The sequence below is a fragment of the Oncorhynchus mykiss genome, chromosome 2, assembly GCF_057628025.1.
Source record: "Oncorhynchus mykiss isolate SJ-2025 chromosome 2, ASM5762802v1, whole genome shotgun sequence".
NCBI lineage: Eukaryota > Metazoa > Chordata > Actinopteri > Salmoniformes > Salmonidae > Oncorhynchus > Oncorhynchus mykiss.
This window is the reverse complement of record NC_143023.1, coordinates 20480207-20499323: the sequence shown is the minus strand read 5'-3', so window position 1 is coordinate 20499323 and position 19117 is coordinate 20480207. Positions and strand designations below refer to the sequence as shown.

Here is a 19117-nt window from a genome sequence, read left to right as displayed (position 1 = left end):
TCCTTTTTCTATGATTTGGGATTCCTGTGTTTGGCCTGGTATGGTTCTCAATCAGAGGCAGCTGTCATTCGTTGTCCCTGATTGAGATCCATACTTAGGTAGCCTGGTTTCACTTTTGAGTTGTGGGTGATTATTTTCCGTGTCAGTGTTTGTTCCACACGGAACTGTTTCGGTTTTCTTATTTCACGTTGTCGTTTATTGTTTTGTTCAGTGTTCATTATTCTTAATAAACAATATGGACACTTGCCACGCTGTGCATTGGTCCTCCAATCCTTCCTACCACTCCTCTTCGTTACACTTAACTGGGAATATTGAAGAACTGGGAATATTGAACCATCAGCTTTCATATGTTCTGAGCAAGACATTTTAACATGAGCTTTTTTACATGGCACATATTGCACTTTTACTTTCTTCTCCAACACTGTGTTTTTGCATTATTTAAACCAAAATGGACATGTTTCATTATTTATTTGAGACTAATTATATATTTTTTATGTATTATATTGAATTAAAATAAGTGTTAATTGTTCCTTCAGTTGTAACTGTCATTATTTCAAATATATATATACAGTGGGGAGAACAAGTATTTGATAACCTGCCGATTTTGCAGGTTTTCCTACTTACAAAGCATGTAGAGGTCTGTAATTTGAATCATAGGTACACTTCAACTGTGAGAGACGGAATCTAAAACAAAAATCCAGAAAATCACATTGTATGATTTTTAAGTAATTCAAGATCAAGATGAAGTGTTGATATACAATGGACAACAATGGGCGTATATGTTTGATTACCCTGTCTGTTCAAATATATATATACAGTGGGGAGAACAAGTATTTGATAACCTGCCGATTTTGCAGGTTTTCCTACTTACAAAGCATGTAGAGGTCTGTAATTTGAATCATAGGTACACTTCAACTGTGAGAGACGGAATCTAAAACAAAAATCCAGAAAATCACATTGTATGATTTTTAAGTAATTCAAGATCAAGATGAAGTGTTGATATACAATGGACAACAATGGGCGTATATGTTTGATTACCCTGTCTGTAGACTGAAATGCTATACCCTAGACGAAGGAGAAGAATATACAGACCAGACCTTAGGGGTGGACCACAGGAATGAAGACTGGCATGTGTTTCCCAATGTGGTGTGTCCTGAACTGAGAGTTAGCTCAAAGGAGTATAGCTTGTTCACGGGATTCGAGGCCCGTTGGGAAGGTGCCCCCGACTACTCTGGAAGAATATTTCAAAGGGTGAAAATACAAAGAAAGAATGGGCTTCCTTGTGGATGTGTGGAGTTCTATATCAGCAATGACAAAATCCGCAACAGTAACATCCGTGATGATGGACTGACCTGGGATTTGTGGTTGTGTATGCTTATTTCTTTTAAATCCTCTCATGGATAGCTATAACATATAGTGTCATTTTGTTAGATAAAATCCTTCTTTGTATCCCAAAAAGTCAGTTTAGTTTGCGCCATCGATTTGAGTAATCAACTCGTTCAACGTGCAGAGAAAGGAATCCGAAAATCTAATCCTACACTTTGTTTCAACAAGTCAAAATATGTTTCTATTTAGTCCTCAGATACCCTAAAATGTAATCAAACTATAATATTTCTTACGGAAAGAAGTATGTTCAATAGGAAACCAATTTTAGCAAGTGCATCTTGTCTTCATGGTGCGTGAAAACACAAATTTCCAAGACTGTGTCCCTGTGCTAAAACTCATTTTTCTTATTCGTTTTTCAGGTTACAAGCCTGAAACCTTGAACATAGACTGCTGACACCCAGTGGAAGCCATAGGAATTGCATCCTGAGAGTTATAATTAAGTATGCCCTTATACTTGCCATTGGAAGAGCATGGTCTCTCAACAAAAACAATTCTGATTGATGTCTCTTTGTATTTTCTCCTACCATATCTCTTGTGTTATACTCTCCTACATTGTTTTAACATTTCTACAAACTTCAAAGTGTTTTCTTTCCAATGGTACCAATTATATGTGTGTCCTGGCTTCAGGGCCTGAGTAACAGGTAGTAGTTTACTTTGGGCATGTCATTCAGGCGGAAATTGAGAAAAAACGGGACTTGCCCTAAATTAAAGGTTGGGATGTAATGGAGTTGAAAATGGTTGAGTTAGTGGATGCTCTCTTTGTACAGAGCCAATGCCGGCAGTGTATTGTTAAACTAAGGAAATGCATTATACATATGAATCCTAAGGATGTTGATTCAAAGGAACCCCCAGAAGGGTCATCTGCTGAAAAAAACTAAGTATGTGGGTGTTGCGTTAACCACTCCCCGATCCCCAAGAAATGCTTCAACAATAAAAGGGGTGACCATAACTCTTACGGTTCTTCATTTCAGCATATACTATGGATATTCATATACCATATGAGGACTCCAATACGTCATGGGTACCAGACCCTAAGGACTCTATGCCTCACAGCCCCCCTATCTACTCTCCCCAGGCATGCCCCCCGACAGTCCCTACATGTACACAGCATGAGGATGTGTTTGATGGGGTGGTCAGTACTATTTTTGTGGACACCATCAAGGCCGCTGTAGCCACACTTTTAGATGTGGTGATTGGAGAGTATACAAGAGAAAAATGTCCCGGTTGTGAGATCAATCACCCCAGCCAGCGACAACATCCTTGTTTATATGACCCACCAAAGCACTTCTTCTTCAACCACTTTGAGGAACTGGTGAAAAGAATGTGGTCCGGCTGTTTTATAACATCGATGTTCAGAGCCCTAGAGTCTATGGGTCTTGTGCCATGTATTCCTAGGGTTTACGGTGTAACAGAGGCTTTCCTACATGAACTGAAGGAGGCGATCTTCATCCATGAGAAACTCAAAGAAATCAGGCAAGCACTGGTGGACGACAGCAAATACAAGGAAGCTTTGGTGGCTGATGTGGTGACTTTCTGGCTCAATAAACCCCAAGAAAACATGTAACATTATTATTATTTTTTAAATGAGGTATAAAGCACAACATAAAGGGTAACTATTTGCATACTATGTTAGAGAGAATAAATAAAACAAATATTTTGAGAGAATTTAAAACTCTTATTCAACAAATTATTGAAAATAAAGTGGACTATGTATCGCTCTAAACATCCAATAATACAGGGGTTAATGCAGAGCGTGTGTTAAAAATGGAACGAGTCATGAGTCATGTAAGACATACGGGGAAGACTCTACAATAGTCACGACAAGTATCCCGTCTTGTGGATGATTCTGAAGAACTAGAAACATCCTTGTCTAAGATTTTAGTTCATATGTTTGAACCATCATTTAATTGTAACATGTATCATATTCTTCTGTGTGTTTTAAAAAGAGATATAAGCCTGTAAATGTAAACCAAGTATACCATGGAGTGCATGCTTGGGTCATTGAGAAAACAGGTACTAATATCTTGCTACGTATCCTGAATTGTCTGGATACGTAATACTTAAAAATGTATGCAAAAATAAAATTAAAAATGAAAATGAAATGTTCTCGTTATTTGAAATAGGTTCATTAATGTTATTATACTTCAGAGAAGCAAGAAGGATGGCTGGGGCCTCCTGGGTGGCGCAGTGGTTAAGGGCGCTGCAGCGCTAGCTGTGCCATCAGAGTCCCTGGGTTCGCGCCCAGGCTCTGTCGTGACCGGGAGGTCCGTGGGGCGACGCACAATTGGCCTAGCGTCGTCCGGGTTAGGGAGGGCTTGGTCGGTAGGGATGTCCGACTCCTGTGGCTGGCGACTCCTGTGCTGGGCGCAGTGCGCGCTAACCAAGGTTGCCAGGTGCACGGTGCGTTGGTGCAGCTGTGTTAAGAAGCAGTGCGGCTGGTTGGGTTGTGTATCGGAGGATGCATGACTTTCAACCTTCGTCTCTCCCGAGCCCGGGAGTTGTAGCGATGAGACAAGATAGTAGCTACTACTACAACAATTGGATACCACGAAATAGATAGATACGCTAACATTATGACATATTGACCCTAATAAAACAGACAAACTCTACTGTAGATTATTAATTTTAATCAGGCAGCAGACAATGCCTCCTCCACTGGCCAGGAGGGAGTAAGACAGGGGTCAGAGAGGGGGATTTGCCCTGATTGAACACACCAAGATGTATAGTAAACCTTGTATTGACGTTTCAAGCTTTGTATACTCATTCAGTTCCATTATCTACACTTGTTAAATTAATGAGGTTGAAAAATAGCCACATATTAAATTCAAACATCATAATGATGAGAATGAATAGGCTGTAAATGGAACATGGCTCCACAAGCTTGGCCAGATACATTTTATTTTTTTGTCATTTTGTTTGTCATTTAGCAGACACTCTTAACCAGAGTGGACTTACAGGAGCAATTTGGGTTAAGTGCCTTGCTCAAGGGCACATTGACAGACTTTTCACCTAGTCATCTTGGGAATTCGAACCAGCAACCTTTCAGTTACTGGCCAATGCTCTTAACTGCTAGGCTACCTGCCACCTGCCACCAGTATTGCCTTTACACAAACATACTTCCATACAAAGGATTCAGCCACATTGAACTCACTGTCTGAAGTTGGCAAGTTGTGTGTGTGTGTGTGTGTGTGTGTATGTGTGTGTGTGTGTGTGTGTGTGTGTGTGTGTGTGTGTGTGTGTGTGTGTGTGTGTGTGTGTGTGTGTGTGTGTGTGTGTGTGTGTGTGTGTGTGTGTGTTTAAGGAATGGGCACTAAAAAAAAGATTTTGTTGGCCAGTCCCATTACATATAGAGTTCTCTGGCCTCATGCTTCCTGTCTATAAAGCTATGTGTGTTGACTTGGAGTGGCCAGTTTCAGTGAATACTCTGAGGTGTGTATGTATAGTGACGTCAGGGTGGCGCCAAGCTCCCACATAAACCCATGTCAGGAAATGGAGAACCATCTGACACAGATTACCTGGACAATTTAGACAATGTGGAATTGTGCATTTCTATACAATCACACATGTTTTGTACCTACATTGCATTCGGAAAGTATTCAGACCCCATGACTTTTTCCACATTTTGTTACATTACAGCCTTATTCTAAAATGGATTAACTAAAAAATATCCTCCTCAATCTACACACAATACCGCATAATGACAAAGTGAAAACAGGTTTTTAGAAATGTTGGTAAATGTATTACAAATACAAAACTGAAATACAATGTTTATATAAGTATTCAGACCCTTTGCTATGAGACTCGAAATGGAGCTCAGGGGCATCCTGTTTCCATTGATCATCCAGTGGTAAATTCAATTGATTGGACATGATTTGGAAAGGAACATACCTGTCTATATAAGGTCCCACAGTTGACAGTGCACGTCAGAGCAAAAACCAAGCAATGAGGTCGAAGGAATTGTCTGTAGAACTCCGAGATAGGATTGTGTTGAGGCACAGATCTGAAGAAGGGTACCAATAAATGTCTGTCTGAATTATTAAAAGTCCCCAAGAAGACAGTGGCCTCCATCATTCTTAAATTGAAGACGTTTGGAACCACCAAGACTCTTCCTAGAGCTGGGCCGCCTGGCCAAACTGAGCAATCGGAGGAGAAGGGCCTTCATCAGAGAGGTGACCAAGAACCCGATGGTCACTCTGACAGAGCTCCAGAGTTCCTCTGTGGAGATGGGAGAACCTTCCAGAAGAACAACCATCTTTGCAGCACTCCACCAATCAGGCCTTTATGGTATAGTGGTCAGACGGAAACCACTCCTCATTAAAAGGAATATGACAGCCCTCTTGGAGTTTGCCAAAAGGCACCTAAAGGACTCTCAGACCATAAATGCCAAGCGTCACATCTGGAGGAAACCTGGCACCATCTCTACGGTGAAGCATGGTGGTGGCAGCATCATCAAGTACAGAGAGATCCTTGATGAAAACCTACTAAAGAGTGCTCACGATCTCAGACTGGGGCGAAGGTTCACCTTCCATCAGGACAACGACCCAAGCACACAGCCAAAACAATGCAGGAGTGGCTTTGAGACAAGTTTCTGAATGTCCTTGAGTGGCCTAGCCTGTTTTTTGATTGTTTTTAATCAATTTTTTAAAATTCTAAAATCCAGTTTTTGCTTTGTCATTATAGGGTATTGTGTGTGGATTGATGATATTTAATAAATTTTAGAATAAGGCTGTAACGTAACAAAGTGTGGAAAAAGTCAAGGGGTCTGAATACTTTCCGAATACACTGTATGTACAATCACACGTGTTGTAAAGGATACCTACAGTATGTACAATCGTGCATTTTCCTTTTGAGCGACCACAAGACAGGAGTTAGCATTTAAGGTTAACTTTGTCATACAGCATACGTTCTGTTTATTGTGTACATTTTTTAAAATCAGTTTCAATACTCTCTCAAGGGATCCTATCATCAACATTGTTTTCTGGTTTTCAGACATACTGACAAATCTTGCCCAAACCTAGTTGGTTTTCATGGTTGTACAACAGGGAGAGACAAATGTCTCCCAAATAAATCAGTGGAGTTTTTCTTGGTTGTTTGAAGATTTTCATTCGCTCCATATTGTGTCACCTGACCTCTGACCCTGTGTATTACCACTCGTCTAGTGTCTTTGATCCTCCTTGCGTTGGAATGCATCACCTGACTGACCCTGCTCAAACACTTCCAAACATAACCTTGTAAACCTGGTAAACAGACCACTTCTGTTGTATGAATCACTGATGTAGGTACATTTTGACTGATGTGTTTAAAGGCACAGTGCAGTCCAAAATTTGATTTTTCTGTGTTTTATATACACAAAGTGTCCAAAACATGACTATGAGTGTCCAAAACAACACTATGACACCTTTGTGATGTCACTTGCTAAATCGACTTCAATCAGGGTAAATGAAGGGGAGGATTTTTAAGCCTTGAGACAACTGAGACATTGATTGTGTATGTGTGCCATTCAGAGGGTGAAAAGGGCAAGACAAAATACTTAAGTGCCTTTGAACTGGGTATGGTAGTAGGTGGCAGGCACTCCAGTTTGAGTATGTTAAGAACTGCAATGCTGCTGGGTTTTTCACACTCAACAGTTTTCTGTGTGTTTCAAGAGTGGTCCACCACCCAAAGGACATCCAGCCAACTTGACACAACTGTGGGAAGCATTGAGGATTCCTGTGGAACGCTTTCAATAACTTGTAGAGTCCAGCTGAATTGAGGCTGTTCTGAGGGCAAAAGAGGGTGCAACTCATTATTAGGAAGGTTTTCCAAATATGTTGTACACTCAGAGTATATTGCCACACTATGAGGTTGGAATAATACTGTGAAAATGTGAAAATGATGATAATGCCCTTTTAGTTTAGCTGTTTGAAAAGATCGCCCGAAATTTCAGTCTGTTTTGGTGGGATGGAGTTTTGGCCTGCCTGGTGACATCACTAGGTGGTAAATTAGTTAATAGACCAATAAGAAAGAGAGTTCCAAATCTCTCTACCAATAACAGCACATTTTCAGTTTCCCCTCCCCTCTCAGACCACTCCCAGACAGTCCAGGCAAAATTCTTACTTGAGAAAGTACTCTTTGCTAAGAAGCAATTATTTTGTTTCTTTTCGATCATTTTAATTGAAACCATTAGAGTAAGGTCCCTAATTGTTAGCCAGAATAATTTGATATTGAGATAAAAATGACTGTAGCCTATTGCTACTTTAACCTGTATCTAAATAATGTATACTATCTCCATTATGTACCAAATATCGCATTTTAGGATTCTATCAAGTATCTTCTTGATATTCAGCACCTCTACTCTTTGATCATTATATATATTGTTAGTAGACAGTGCACTGAATTAAAAAACAGAAGGGTTCATTTCATCTAGTTCCATTTTAGGCTTTATTGAGTTAATTAAATTGTTGAAGCCTCCATTGATCACTCAGATAGACCAAAGCCAATAGGAATGTATCATCAATAGGATAGGTTATTGTCTCAATGGTAAATGGTACAGATAAAGACCTAAAGAGTAAGTCTCTACAAGCAATTGGATGTTATTTTCCACTCATCAACGTGACCTCCAATAACTTCTTAGAGTGGAAATGCCCTGAGGGCAGTGTAATGTGTGTACACAGCAATATCATAAAGCTAGTTTCTGTTCTGTATCACTGAGTGGGGGGCCGGGCCTTGTCTTCAGAAGGGACAATCAGAGGGGTATAGGAATATAAAAGGAGTAGGAACATGGTCTGGTCAACACTACAGGTACTTCCATTAGACAGAGCCATCCTTCACCATGGACTATACACTTTTCACAGCAGCCATTGTGTTTCTAACATCAGGTATGCCTATTGCTACAATTAACATGCAAAACATAATAGGTTTTGAAGGGTGTTATTCAAATAGTTTACCTGCTGAAACTATTTAACTAGCTATACTGGACAATACTATTTGTTTGTATATTTCACAAGCAAGGTTTTTACATAAGCCCATTTACTTAAAAATATTTAAATGTTTTGTTTTTCTTTTCATGTATTGTTACGTCTTATGTGTACATTATTACATTTCCTTCCTCCTCCCTTTGTCCCGTCCAGGTCTGTGTGTAGGTCAGAATGTGTTACCGCCAGGACCATTGACTGGAGCCATAGGAGGGAGAGTGAAGTTCACCACAACCCTCAGTCCACCAGCCAAACCTTTTGTCTCAGTGAGCTGGACCTTCAACAGGGTCAACATCATCACCTCTACTACGGTCAACATTACTAATGCTGACCACAAAGACCGGATCAGTCTGGACAGAACAACTGGCTCTCTGGAGCTGTGGAACCTGGGCCTGAGGGACCAAGGGGAATACAGAGTCAGCATCATACCAGACGGGGCTCTGGAGCTACAAGGAGCTACCACTCTGGATGTCTATGGTGGGCCACAGTTCTATTCTTGGCAGTCACATCACCGTATCTTAGACTCACAAAGGCATTTTTTTCAGATATGAATATGAAAATTGTATACATTAAGACAGATTATTCATATGTACTGTACCCGTCTTACTCTCCCCATACTGTTAACCTCTTTACAGTGTTGCTATCTGCTGCCACCATCAATAGCTCCCCAGCCACCCTGATAGCTGGCATAAGCTCCACCAACCTGACCTGTGAGGCTGCTGGCAACATCAGCTGCATACAGTGGATCAAAGATGGCCTCCCTCTGTCTCCCAGCAACAATATCACCTTCTCTGCAGACAACAGGACAGTCTATCTCAGTCCTGTTCAGGACATTGACAACGGAGAATATGAGTGTTTAGTCAGCAACCCTGTCAGCAACCGGACAGCATCCCACAACCTGACCGTCAACTGTGAGTACTGCTTACTAGATCCTAATTCCAGGAGTGATTGTGATTGTGCTTGGCAACCTTGTGTCAATTATCAACTCACTGGATGTTGCCTTTGCTTTTAAACAGTGTATAGACCCACGGAATAAGTATTTTGTTTATTGCATTGATCATTATTTTATTTGACCATGTTGCAGTTGGACCCCAGAACATTTCAGTATATGGACCAATAGCAGCACCAACAGGATACAGGGTAACTCTGAGCTGTTCGGCTGACTCTATCCCTCCTGCTACATTCACCTGGATGTTCAACAGGACAGAGACAGGTGTTAACAACACCCTGTACGTCATAGAGAGGATGGAGGCGCTACACATTGGGAACTACACCTGCACTGCCACCAATAACATCACCGGGCTGAAAGACTCTGTGGTCCACAAGCTGAGAGGTTAGTTACAGCTCGATGTTGCAGTTAGGGTTCATGGAAAAATGAAGTGTATCCAAGATTAAGTACACAACACATATAAGTTAACAAAATAAGTGTATTGTGTAAAGTAAGACAGCTAGAACTTTGTGACTTGGCATTGTACCGTTACTTTGTATTCTATAATCTGAGCCTGGATAATAAATTGCAAACCTGATATTTCAGTCAATCTAATTTGTGTAAATACAAAGGGTTTATTCGTGCCTTACACTCCTCTGTAATTCCATTGGCATTGCAGGATAAGGTTTATCCCTGAGATCACTGCACTGACCTGACATAGCTTCATACCAGAGCAGGTGATATGACTTGTTCCCCTCTACAGGCTCCTCTGCTGCCCCCATTTGGTCGTTTGCTTTGATGGTGACCAGTGTCCTGGCAGTGGGACTGCTGCAACTGTAGATGTCTGAAAGGAGAGACAGGGACAAGAAGGGTGAGAATGAATGTGATGTATGCTGTCATAAATATGATGAGTATGTTTACATGTTTTAATGTTTAAATATTATTTTTTATGTCTTACATTTATGCAATTGAATACAGAATTGTATGACATTATGTAATAATATTTCATCAATTCAACAATTCTATAATAATAGCATATTTGTTGTTGTTGGTATAATAATGGCCATGATTTTGTGTTGGTTACTCTGTGTAAAACATGTTTTGTTGTAAATATTTCTGTAGATTTGTCAACCCCAGAGCCTCTTTGCTGATGAAGGACAATCTTGATTTGAAATCTTCTGGACAAGAGGATGTTGTATAGAATCAAACCTGTCGTTAGTTTTAATATGTAGAGATGTACTTTAGCCTGTCAAACTGCAATATTACCTGGGCTTTATATCAAATATTATGATTTTATATATATATATATACAGTATATATAAATGAATCAAAGCAATCCATGGTACATGTCATGAAAGATTCCTGTACACAGAGCAAAAACATAAATGCAACATGTTAAGTGTTGGACCCATGTTTCATGAGCTGAAATAAAACATTCCAGCAATTTTCCAATTTTCCAGACAAAAAGCTTATTTCTCTACATTTTTTGCACATTTGTTTACATCGCTGTTAGTGAGCATTTCCTGATTGCCAAGATAATCCATCCACCTGGCAGGTGTGGCATATCAAGAAGCTGATTAAACAGCACGACCATTACAAATCAAATCAAACTTTATTTGTCACGTGTCAAATACAACACATAACACTTACCTTGAAATGATTACTTACAAGCCCTTAATCAACAAAGCAGTTCAAGAAAGAGGTAAGAAAATATTGACCAAATAAACTAAAGTAAAAAATTAAGTAACAATAACGAGGCTATATGCAGGGGGTACCGGTACCGATTCAATGTGCAGGGATGCAGGTTAGTCGAGGTAATTTGTACAAGTAGGTAGGGGTAAAGTGAATATGCATAGATAATAAACAGCGAGTAGCAGCAGTATAAAAAAGGGGGGGGGCAGGGTCAACGTAAATAGTCCAGGTGGCCATTTTATTAATTGTTCAACAGTATCCTTGCTTGGGGGTAGAAGCTGTTAAGGAGCCTTTTGGTCCTAGTCTTGGTGCTCCGGGTGCATGGACGCAGCTTGTGCTGGGGACAATAAAAGGCCACTCTAATGTGCAGTTTTTTCACACAACACAATGCCATTTGCAATTGTAGTTATTATGGATCCCCATTAGCTGCTGCTGCTACTGGGATCCGACAAAATTAAAGCAGTTATAAACCATTTAAAATATTACATGACATTGAATTTCATAACAATTTTCACAACACATTGTGTTCCCTCATGCCACTACTCTACTATCACATATCTACAATACAAAAACCCATGTGTGCATGTTTATAGTGCTTATGTTATCATGTGTGTGTATGCATGTGTCTGTGCCTACGTTTGTGTTACTTCCCAGTCCCAGCTGTTACATAAGGTGTATTTATACCTGCTTTTTAAATCTGATTCTACTGCTTGCGTCAGTCACCTGATGTGAATAGAGTTCCATGTAGTCATGGCTCTATGTAGTACTGTGTGCCTCCCATAGTCTGTTCTGGACTTGGGGACTGTAAAGAGACCTCTGGTGGCATGTCTTGTGGGGTATGCATGGGTGTCTGAGCTGTGTGCTAGTATTTTAAACAGACAGCTCAGTACGTTCAGCATGTCAACATCTCTTATAAAAAAAGTAATGATGAAGTCAATCTCTCTTCCACTTTGAGCCATGAGAGATTGACATGCATGTAATTAATGATAGCTCGTCATGTACTTTTAAAGGGCCAGCTGTGCTGCCCTGTTCTGAGCCAACTGCAATTATCCCAAGTCCCTCTTTGTGGCACCTGACCACACAACAGTAGTAGTCCAGGTGCAACAAAACCAAGGCCCGTAGGACCTGCTGTTGTTAATCAAATCAAATCTAAGTTTATTTGTCACGTGCGCCAAATACAACAGGTGTAGGTAGACCTTACAGTGAAATGCTTACTTACAGGCTTTAACCAATAGTGCAAAAAAGGTGATAGGTGAACAATAGGTAAGTTAAGAAATAAAACAACAGTAAAAAGACAGGCTATCTTGTCAATGAAAAAGTAATTAAAGTAGTTGGCAATATCAGTGGGTTTTGTGATAAATGAGCCATCGGATTCAATGAATGAAGGAGCCGAGTTGGCTTTTTTCCTCAATTTAATTTAAAGTGCTCCAAAGCTTTTTACTATCATTCTTTATATCATTTATTTGTTTCATAGTATAGTTTAACTTTTATTTAGCTTAGCCACATGATTTCCAAATTTCCAGTATGTTTGCCAATCAGTTGGGCTGCCAGATTTATGTGCCATACCTGAGGATGTGATCAATACATGTTGCTAATTTCCTTCATGTGCGGTTTGTAACTACACTGGTAGGTTGACTGACAACCTGAACCAGGTTGCAGGCACTGGTTACAGTTTGAATTTTTTATTTGAGTGGTCAGCTTGATGAGAGCCAGTCAATATTTAAAATCATGCACCGGTAGAACATAGATGCTACCTCTGGTAAGACGAGGGGTGGGGGTGTGTGTCTTTTTGTCAATAACAGCTGGTGTGCAAAGTCTAATATTAAAGAAGTCTTGAGGCATTTCTCGCCTGAGGTAGAGTACCTTATGATAAGCTGTCGACCACACTATCTACCAAGAGAATTCTCATCTGTATTATTCGTAGCCATCTATTTACCACCACAAAGAGAAGCTGGCACTAAAATCGCTCTCAAACCAACTCTAAGGCCATAAGCAAAGATGAAAATGCTCACCCAGAAGCGGTGCGCCTAGTGGTCAGGGACTTTAATACAGGCAAACTTAAATCAGTTTTACCCAATTTTTACCAGCATGTCACACGTGCAACCAGGGGGAAAAAATTCCTACACCACCTTCACTCCACACACAGAGATGCATACAAAGCTCACCCCCGCCCTCCATTTGGCAAATCTGACCACAATTCTATCCTCCTAATTCCTGCTTACAAGCAAAAACTAAACCAGGAAGTACCAGTGACTCGCTCAGTACGGAAGTGGTCAGATGACACAGATGCTACACTACAGGACTCTTTTGCTAGCACAGACTGGAATATCTTCCAATGCCATTAAGGAATACATCACCTCAGTCATCAGCTTCATCAATAAGTGCATCGATGACGTCATCCCGACAGTGACTGTACGTACATATCCCAACCAGAAGCCATAGATTACAGCAAACATCCACATCAAGCTAAAGCTGCTGCTTTAAAGGAGTGGAAGACTAAGCTGGACGCTTATAAGAAATCACACTATGCCCTCAGACAAACCATCAAACAAGCAAATCGTCAATACAGGATTAAGATTGAATCCTACTACACCGGCTCTGATGCTCGTCGGATGTGGCAGGGCTTAAACTATTACGGACTACAAAGGGAAACGCAGCCGCGAGCTGCCCAGTGACGCGAGCCTACCAGCTAAATGCCTTTTATGCTCGCTTTGAGGAAAGCAACACTGAAGCATGCACGAGAACACCAGCTGTTCTGGATGACTGTGTGATAACGCTCTCGGTAGCCGATGTGAACAAAACATTTAAACAGGTCAACATTCGTTGGCCGCTGACCCAGACGGATTACCAGGATGTACTCAAAGAATGCACGGACCAACTGGCAAGTGTCTTCACTGACATTTTCAATGTCTCACTGACCGAGTCTGAAATACCTTCATGTTTCAAGCAGACCACCATAGTCCCTGTGCCCAAGGAAGCGAAGGTAACCTGCTTAAATGATTACCGCCCCTTGGCACTCACGTCAGTAGCCATGAAGTGCTTTGAAAGGCTGGTCATGGCTCACATCAACAGCATCCTCCCGGGCACCCTAGACCCAGTCAATTCGCATACTGCCCCAACAAATCCACAGATGACGCAATCTCAATTGCACTCCACACTGCCCTTTCTCACCTGGACAAAAGGAACACCTATGTGAGAATGCTGTTCATTGACTACAGCTCAGCGTTCAACACCATAGTGCCCACGAAGTTCATCACTAAGCTAAGGACTCTGGGACTAAACTATGGACTACAGGAAGAGGCGGGCCAAACAGGCCCTCATTAACATCGACTGGGCTGTAGTGTAGCGGATTGAGAGTTAAGTTCCTTGTTGTCCACATCACCAACGAACTATCATGGTCCAAACATACCAAGACAGTCAAGAGGGAATGACAAAACCTTTTCCCCCTCAGGAGAATGAAAATATTTGGCATGGGTCCCCAGATCCTCAAAAGGTTCTACAGCTGCACCATCGATAGCATCCTGACCGGTTGCATCACCGCCTGGTATGGCAACTGCTCGGCATCTGACTTTAAGACACTACAGAGGTAGTGCGAATGTCCCAGTACATTACTGGGGCCAAGCTTCCTGCCATCCAGGACCCAGATATTAGGCTGTCAGAGGAAAGCCAATAAAATTGTCAGAGACTCTTGCCACCCAAGTTATAGACTTTTCTCTGCTACCGCACGGCAATCGGTACCGGAGCTCCAAGTCTAGGACCAAAAGGCTCCTCAACAGTTTCTACCCACAAGCCATTAGACTGCTGAACAATTCATAAAAATTGCCCCAGGACAATTTACATTGATCCCCCCCCTCTTGTATACTGCTGCTACTTGCTGTTTGTTTGTTACCTATGGATAGTCACTTCGCCCCCACCTACATGTACAGATTACCTCAACTAGCCTGTACCCCTGCACACTGACTCGGTACCGGTGCCCCCTGTATATAGCCTCGTTATTGTTATTCTTATTGTGTTACTTTTTATTTTAGCCTACTTGGTAAATATTTTCTTCTTCTTGAACTGCACTGTTGGTTAAGGGCTTGTAACCATTTCACTGTAAAGTATACACTTGTTGTATTCGGTGCATGTAGCAAATAAAGTTTGATTTGATCTTGTTGAGCACGTGACCTTGGTTCAAACGCAGGTCAGTCACACTGGGCCTTTAAAAGTTGAGTCTGCGATATGGGTGTATATCCACTGCATGCTTAGGTGTGTAATTGACATGACCAAGGAGCTATTGAAATGTAAAACTATGAAAAATGTATGTTACACTGTGTGATTTTACAGTAAAAAACAAGAGTGTGCAATATATAAGGCTAGTCCGTGGGCATTCTGAAGTTTGTTTCAGTCCAGTAGGTCACATGACCAAGGAGCTATTGACATTTGGAAGTTTGAGAAATCATGTCAAAACAAGTGAGATGAAAATGGACATACTAAAGGCTGTGCAATGTGTTTGCCCTCTGACTGTACATTCTGAACCTTTTTAGAGTCCAGTAGGTTACATGATCAAGGAGCTATTGAATTAGTACGTTTGAAAAATGTGTGTAAAAACGTGTGATATGAACAAACCAAAGGGTGTGCAATATAGAAGGGTAGTCAGTGGACATTCTGAACCTTGTTTGAGTCAAGTAGGTCACATGACCAAGTAGCTATTGAAATTAGAATGTAAAAAAAGTTTGTACTTTGTTTACGCTCCCTAACTAATTCAACTAGGAATACAAAATGCTGCTCACATTTCCACATGTTTATTAGCTTCGGAAAGCAAATTCATGTCCAAAAGGTGAAAATAAGACCTGTGCAATATTGTGCGCAATTTTTCAAACATCATGACACTTATTTGGAGTCTGCGGCTCAAGTGGTTTGAAAGCTATTAAGGTTTGAAAGCGCGAATATCCATTGAATATCCAGCTTGAAACTGTCTTTACCTCAGTTGTTCAAATGTAGACTAAATACTTTTTGTTCTCCTTAAAATGATCACGACTATTGCATCGTAGACTACATCTTTGAAAACAGAAGTTTAAAACAAAAAAAACTTTTAAGTGGATTTCTGTTTTCTCACTGGAAAATAGTTTTTTGGCCTTCGTAAAAGCTTTTAAACCTTCTTTTAATTTCCAAATACGTTGGCACAGGGAACTCGTGATGTGGCTGCGTTATTGATGTCATGTTAAATCAGGCCTTTTGATTTGAACAGATTGTTTTAGTTTTGTAGGCTAGGCTGCCTATTTAATGATTTCATTCATGCTTCAAGCCTTAGCAGTCATTCTGATTTCATTCTCAATGATCAGTGCTTTAGTTTCCACATTTGTCTGTGCAATAACCTTTTTATTTGAACATTTGAAAAGTTCTGGTGTGTCTAATAAGCTATTTGATTTCATTTATATGTTACAGCCCTTTGGTTTCACTTTTAAATATGTTGAAATGGAACCAAATGATCTCTTTCTGTGTTCAGTCCTTTTAAAACAGGATAGATTGGCTATATGGTCTACTACGGTGTAGGTATAATGTGATAGTCTTCCTATAAACAGCCTGAGTAGGCCTATAACACCATTCCTATTCTATTCAGAGTTTAGAGAAACAAATTCCATACATGGAGCAGGGTTCAGTTCATGAGATGAATAAAACATCTAATTCCATTATTTTATTGGAATTTCAGTTAATCTTCTGCATCCTATATGGTGCACTAGTTTTGGCCAGAACCACATAGGTAGTGGATTAGGAGTCAGCAAGCATAGCAGGATCACTCAAACTTCCTCCTTACAGAGGAAAAAAACTTCATGACTTCAACTGGTGTGTGCAATTTAAGGGGATACAATTTGTCCTTGTGTCTCAGTGTGCTGTTACCTGGTCTATATTACATTGAGCAATGAGACATAGCTGGATGGCTGAGGTGTACAAAGACCAGTGTCTCATCAGAGGTGGAGTACAGTAGTGTCTAGTCTTCTTGGCTGGTCATCCAGTGGTTTGTTGTGTCCATGTTTACTTGATTAAGGTGTAAAACGTGTGTGTAATTACTGTACTCTACTGTACACAGTAATCTATAGTACAATAATTTAATTCCAATGAAAGGAAACTGTAGCTGTATGAAATTAGCAACGAGTGCAGTTATTGTGCAGTTAGGGCTACATGCAATTACAAGGGGGAAGGAAAACCATTTAATGTAACTAGACTGTAAATGTTCAACTCAAAGAGCTGTAAAGCATGGCTTCTAGTGCTTCTAGTACACTCACAGTATGATGCTATACAATAGGCTGAGGTGACAAGGAAGTTCTGGTGACAAGGTGACGAGGAAGTTCCCCATTTAGCATAAGCCACATTGCAGTGACCTTTGTATCCGTTTAGGTAATGGCCCTGTAATGTTATTTTGATACAGATATTTATGGTTTACTGTACATGGAGGACAGGAACTGGATAATGATCTGCGTGGCAGATAAACACACACCTTTTCCTAACATCGTCATTCATTAATGTGATTCGCCATTCAGGATTGGGCCTTGCTGTGGACCATGATCCGGAATGAAGTTAGGGCACAAGGATGAGGACCAAAACTACAGCTTTTAATGAATCCAATGCTTCTCACCCACTCCCTTGTCTGAGAAGCAACCCCCACAATAATCCAATAAACAAGCTCTAGTTTAGTTATAACTTTATTCAGTCTTTACCTGGACAGCCACACCCTCAATTAGCCAATTACTCACATTTGTTAGACAATGTTACATTTTGGTAACATTACCCTTTATTATAAATACACTGAACAAAAATAGAAATATAACATGCAACAAACAAAGATTTTACTGAGTTTCAGTTCATATAAGAAAATCAGTCAATTGAAATAAATAAATTAGGCTGTAATCTATAGATTTAACATGATTGGGAATAAAGATATGCATCTGTTAGTCACAGAAACCTTTAAAAAGAAAAGTAGGGGTGTGGATCAGAAAACCAGTCAGTATCTGGTGTGACCACCATTTGCCTCATGCAGCGTGATGTAACGTCTGCTTCCAACTCACACTCTCAAACACATAGATACCCTGAACGCAGCTCACTTTCCAGATCCTAATCACCTGAATTCTGATCACCTGTTCACACACCTGTATGTCATTAATCACACCCTATTTAGTTCAGTTCTTTGCACCCTGTCATTGTGAGCTATTGTTTGTTTTGTGACACACTTTTAGTCAAAGTGCTGGGGTTCCCGTAATGGAATCCTCCCGTGTTGGATAGTTTTTGCCTGCCTCACTAACGTTTTTGCCTATTCCCTGCCTGTATTTTAGCAGATCGGATTTCCTGTTATCAACCTATTGCCTGCCTGATCTTCCCGAACAACGTTACTAGCCTTTTCCCTGCCTATACTGTTGCCTTTTTGGACCGTCTGTGTATGACCTTCTGCCTGCCCCTGGACCCAGCTACCTGGCTCCTCATTTTGGTCCTTTACAAATTTACACCCTGCGCTTGAAACCAACTCTGTCTCCCATTGTGTTCGTTACACATCTCTTCTGTATAGAGTGGATCAGGCTGTTTATTGTGGAATGTTTTCCCACTCCTCTTCAATGGCTGTATGAATTTGCTGGGCATTGGTGGGAACTGGGACATGCTGTCATACACGTTGATCCAGAGCATCCCAAACATGCTCAATGGGTGACATGTCAGGTGAGTATGCAGGTCATGGAAGATTTGGGACATTTTCAGCTTCCTGGAATTGTGTACAGATCCTTGCAACATGGGGCTGTGCATTATTCATGCTGAAACATGAGTTGATGGCAGTGGATGAATGACACGACAATGGGCCTCTGGATCTTGTCACGGTATCTCTATGCATTCAAATTACGATCGATAAAATGCAATTGTGTTTGTTGTCTGTATCTTATGCCTGCCCATACCATAACCCCACTGCCACCATGGGGCGCTCTGTTCACAACGTTGACATCAGCAAACCGCTCTCCCACATGACACCATACACACTGTCTGCCATCTGCCCGGAACAGTTGAAACCAGTACTCATCTGTGAAGAGCACACTTCGCTGTTGGCCATCGATGGTGAGCATTTGCCCACTGAAGCCAGTTAAAATGCCAAACTGCGTACCCTGGTGAGGACAACGAACACGCAGATGAGACAGTTTGG

At 40.9% G+C, this 19117-nt stretch overlaps 1 protein-coding gene across 1 annotated transcript; it reads left to right on the top strand.

Annotated features, from left to right (window-relative positions):
* Positions 1 to 8040: 8040 nt before the first annotated feature.
* LOC110534425 (HEPACAM family member 2-like) lies at positions 8041 to 10703 on the top strand. The gene is made up of 6 exons (XM_036934603.2): positions 8041 to 8243; positions 8496 to 8816; positions 8975 to 9250; positions 9424 to 9672; positions 10031 to 10138; positions 10390 to 10703. Exons 1-5 carry the CDS (start codon positions 8198 to 8200, stop codon positions 10105 to 10107), a joined length of 969 nt encoding a protein of 322 aa, XP_036790498.1. The 5' UTR covers positions 8041 to 8197; the 3' UTR covers positions 10108 to 10138; positions 10390 to 10703.
* Positions 10704 to 19117: the final 8414 nt, after the last annotated feature.

Coding starts and splice junctions, on each gene's coding strand:
- LOC110534425 (XM_036934603.2), top strand. CDS start 8,198: ATGGACTATACACTTTTCACAGCAGCCATTGTGTTTCTAACATCAG. Junction 8,817..8,974: donor TACCACTCTGGATGTCTATG/GTGGGCCACAGT, acceptor ACCTCTTTACAG/TGTTGCTATCTGCTGCCACC. Junction 9,251..9,423: donor CCACAACCTGACCGTCAACT/GTGAGTACTGCT, acceptor ACCATGTTGCAG/TTGGACCCCAGAACATTTCA.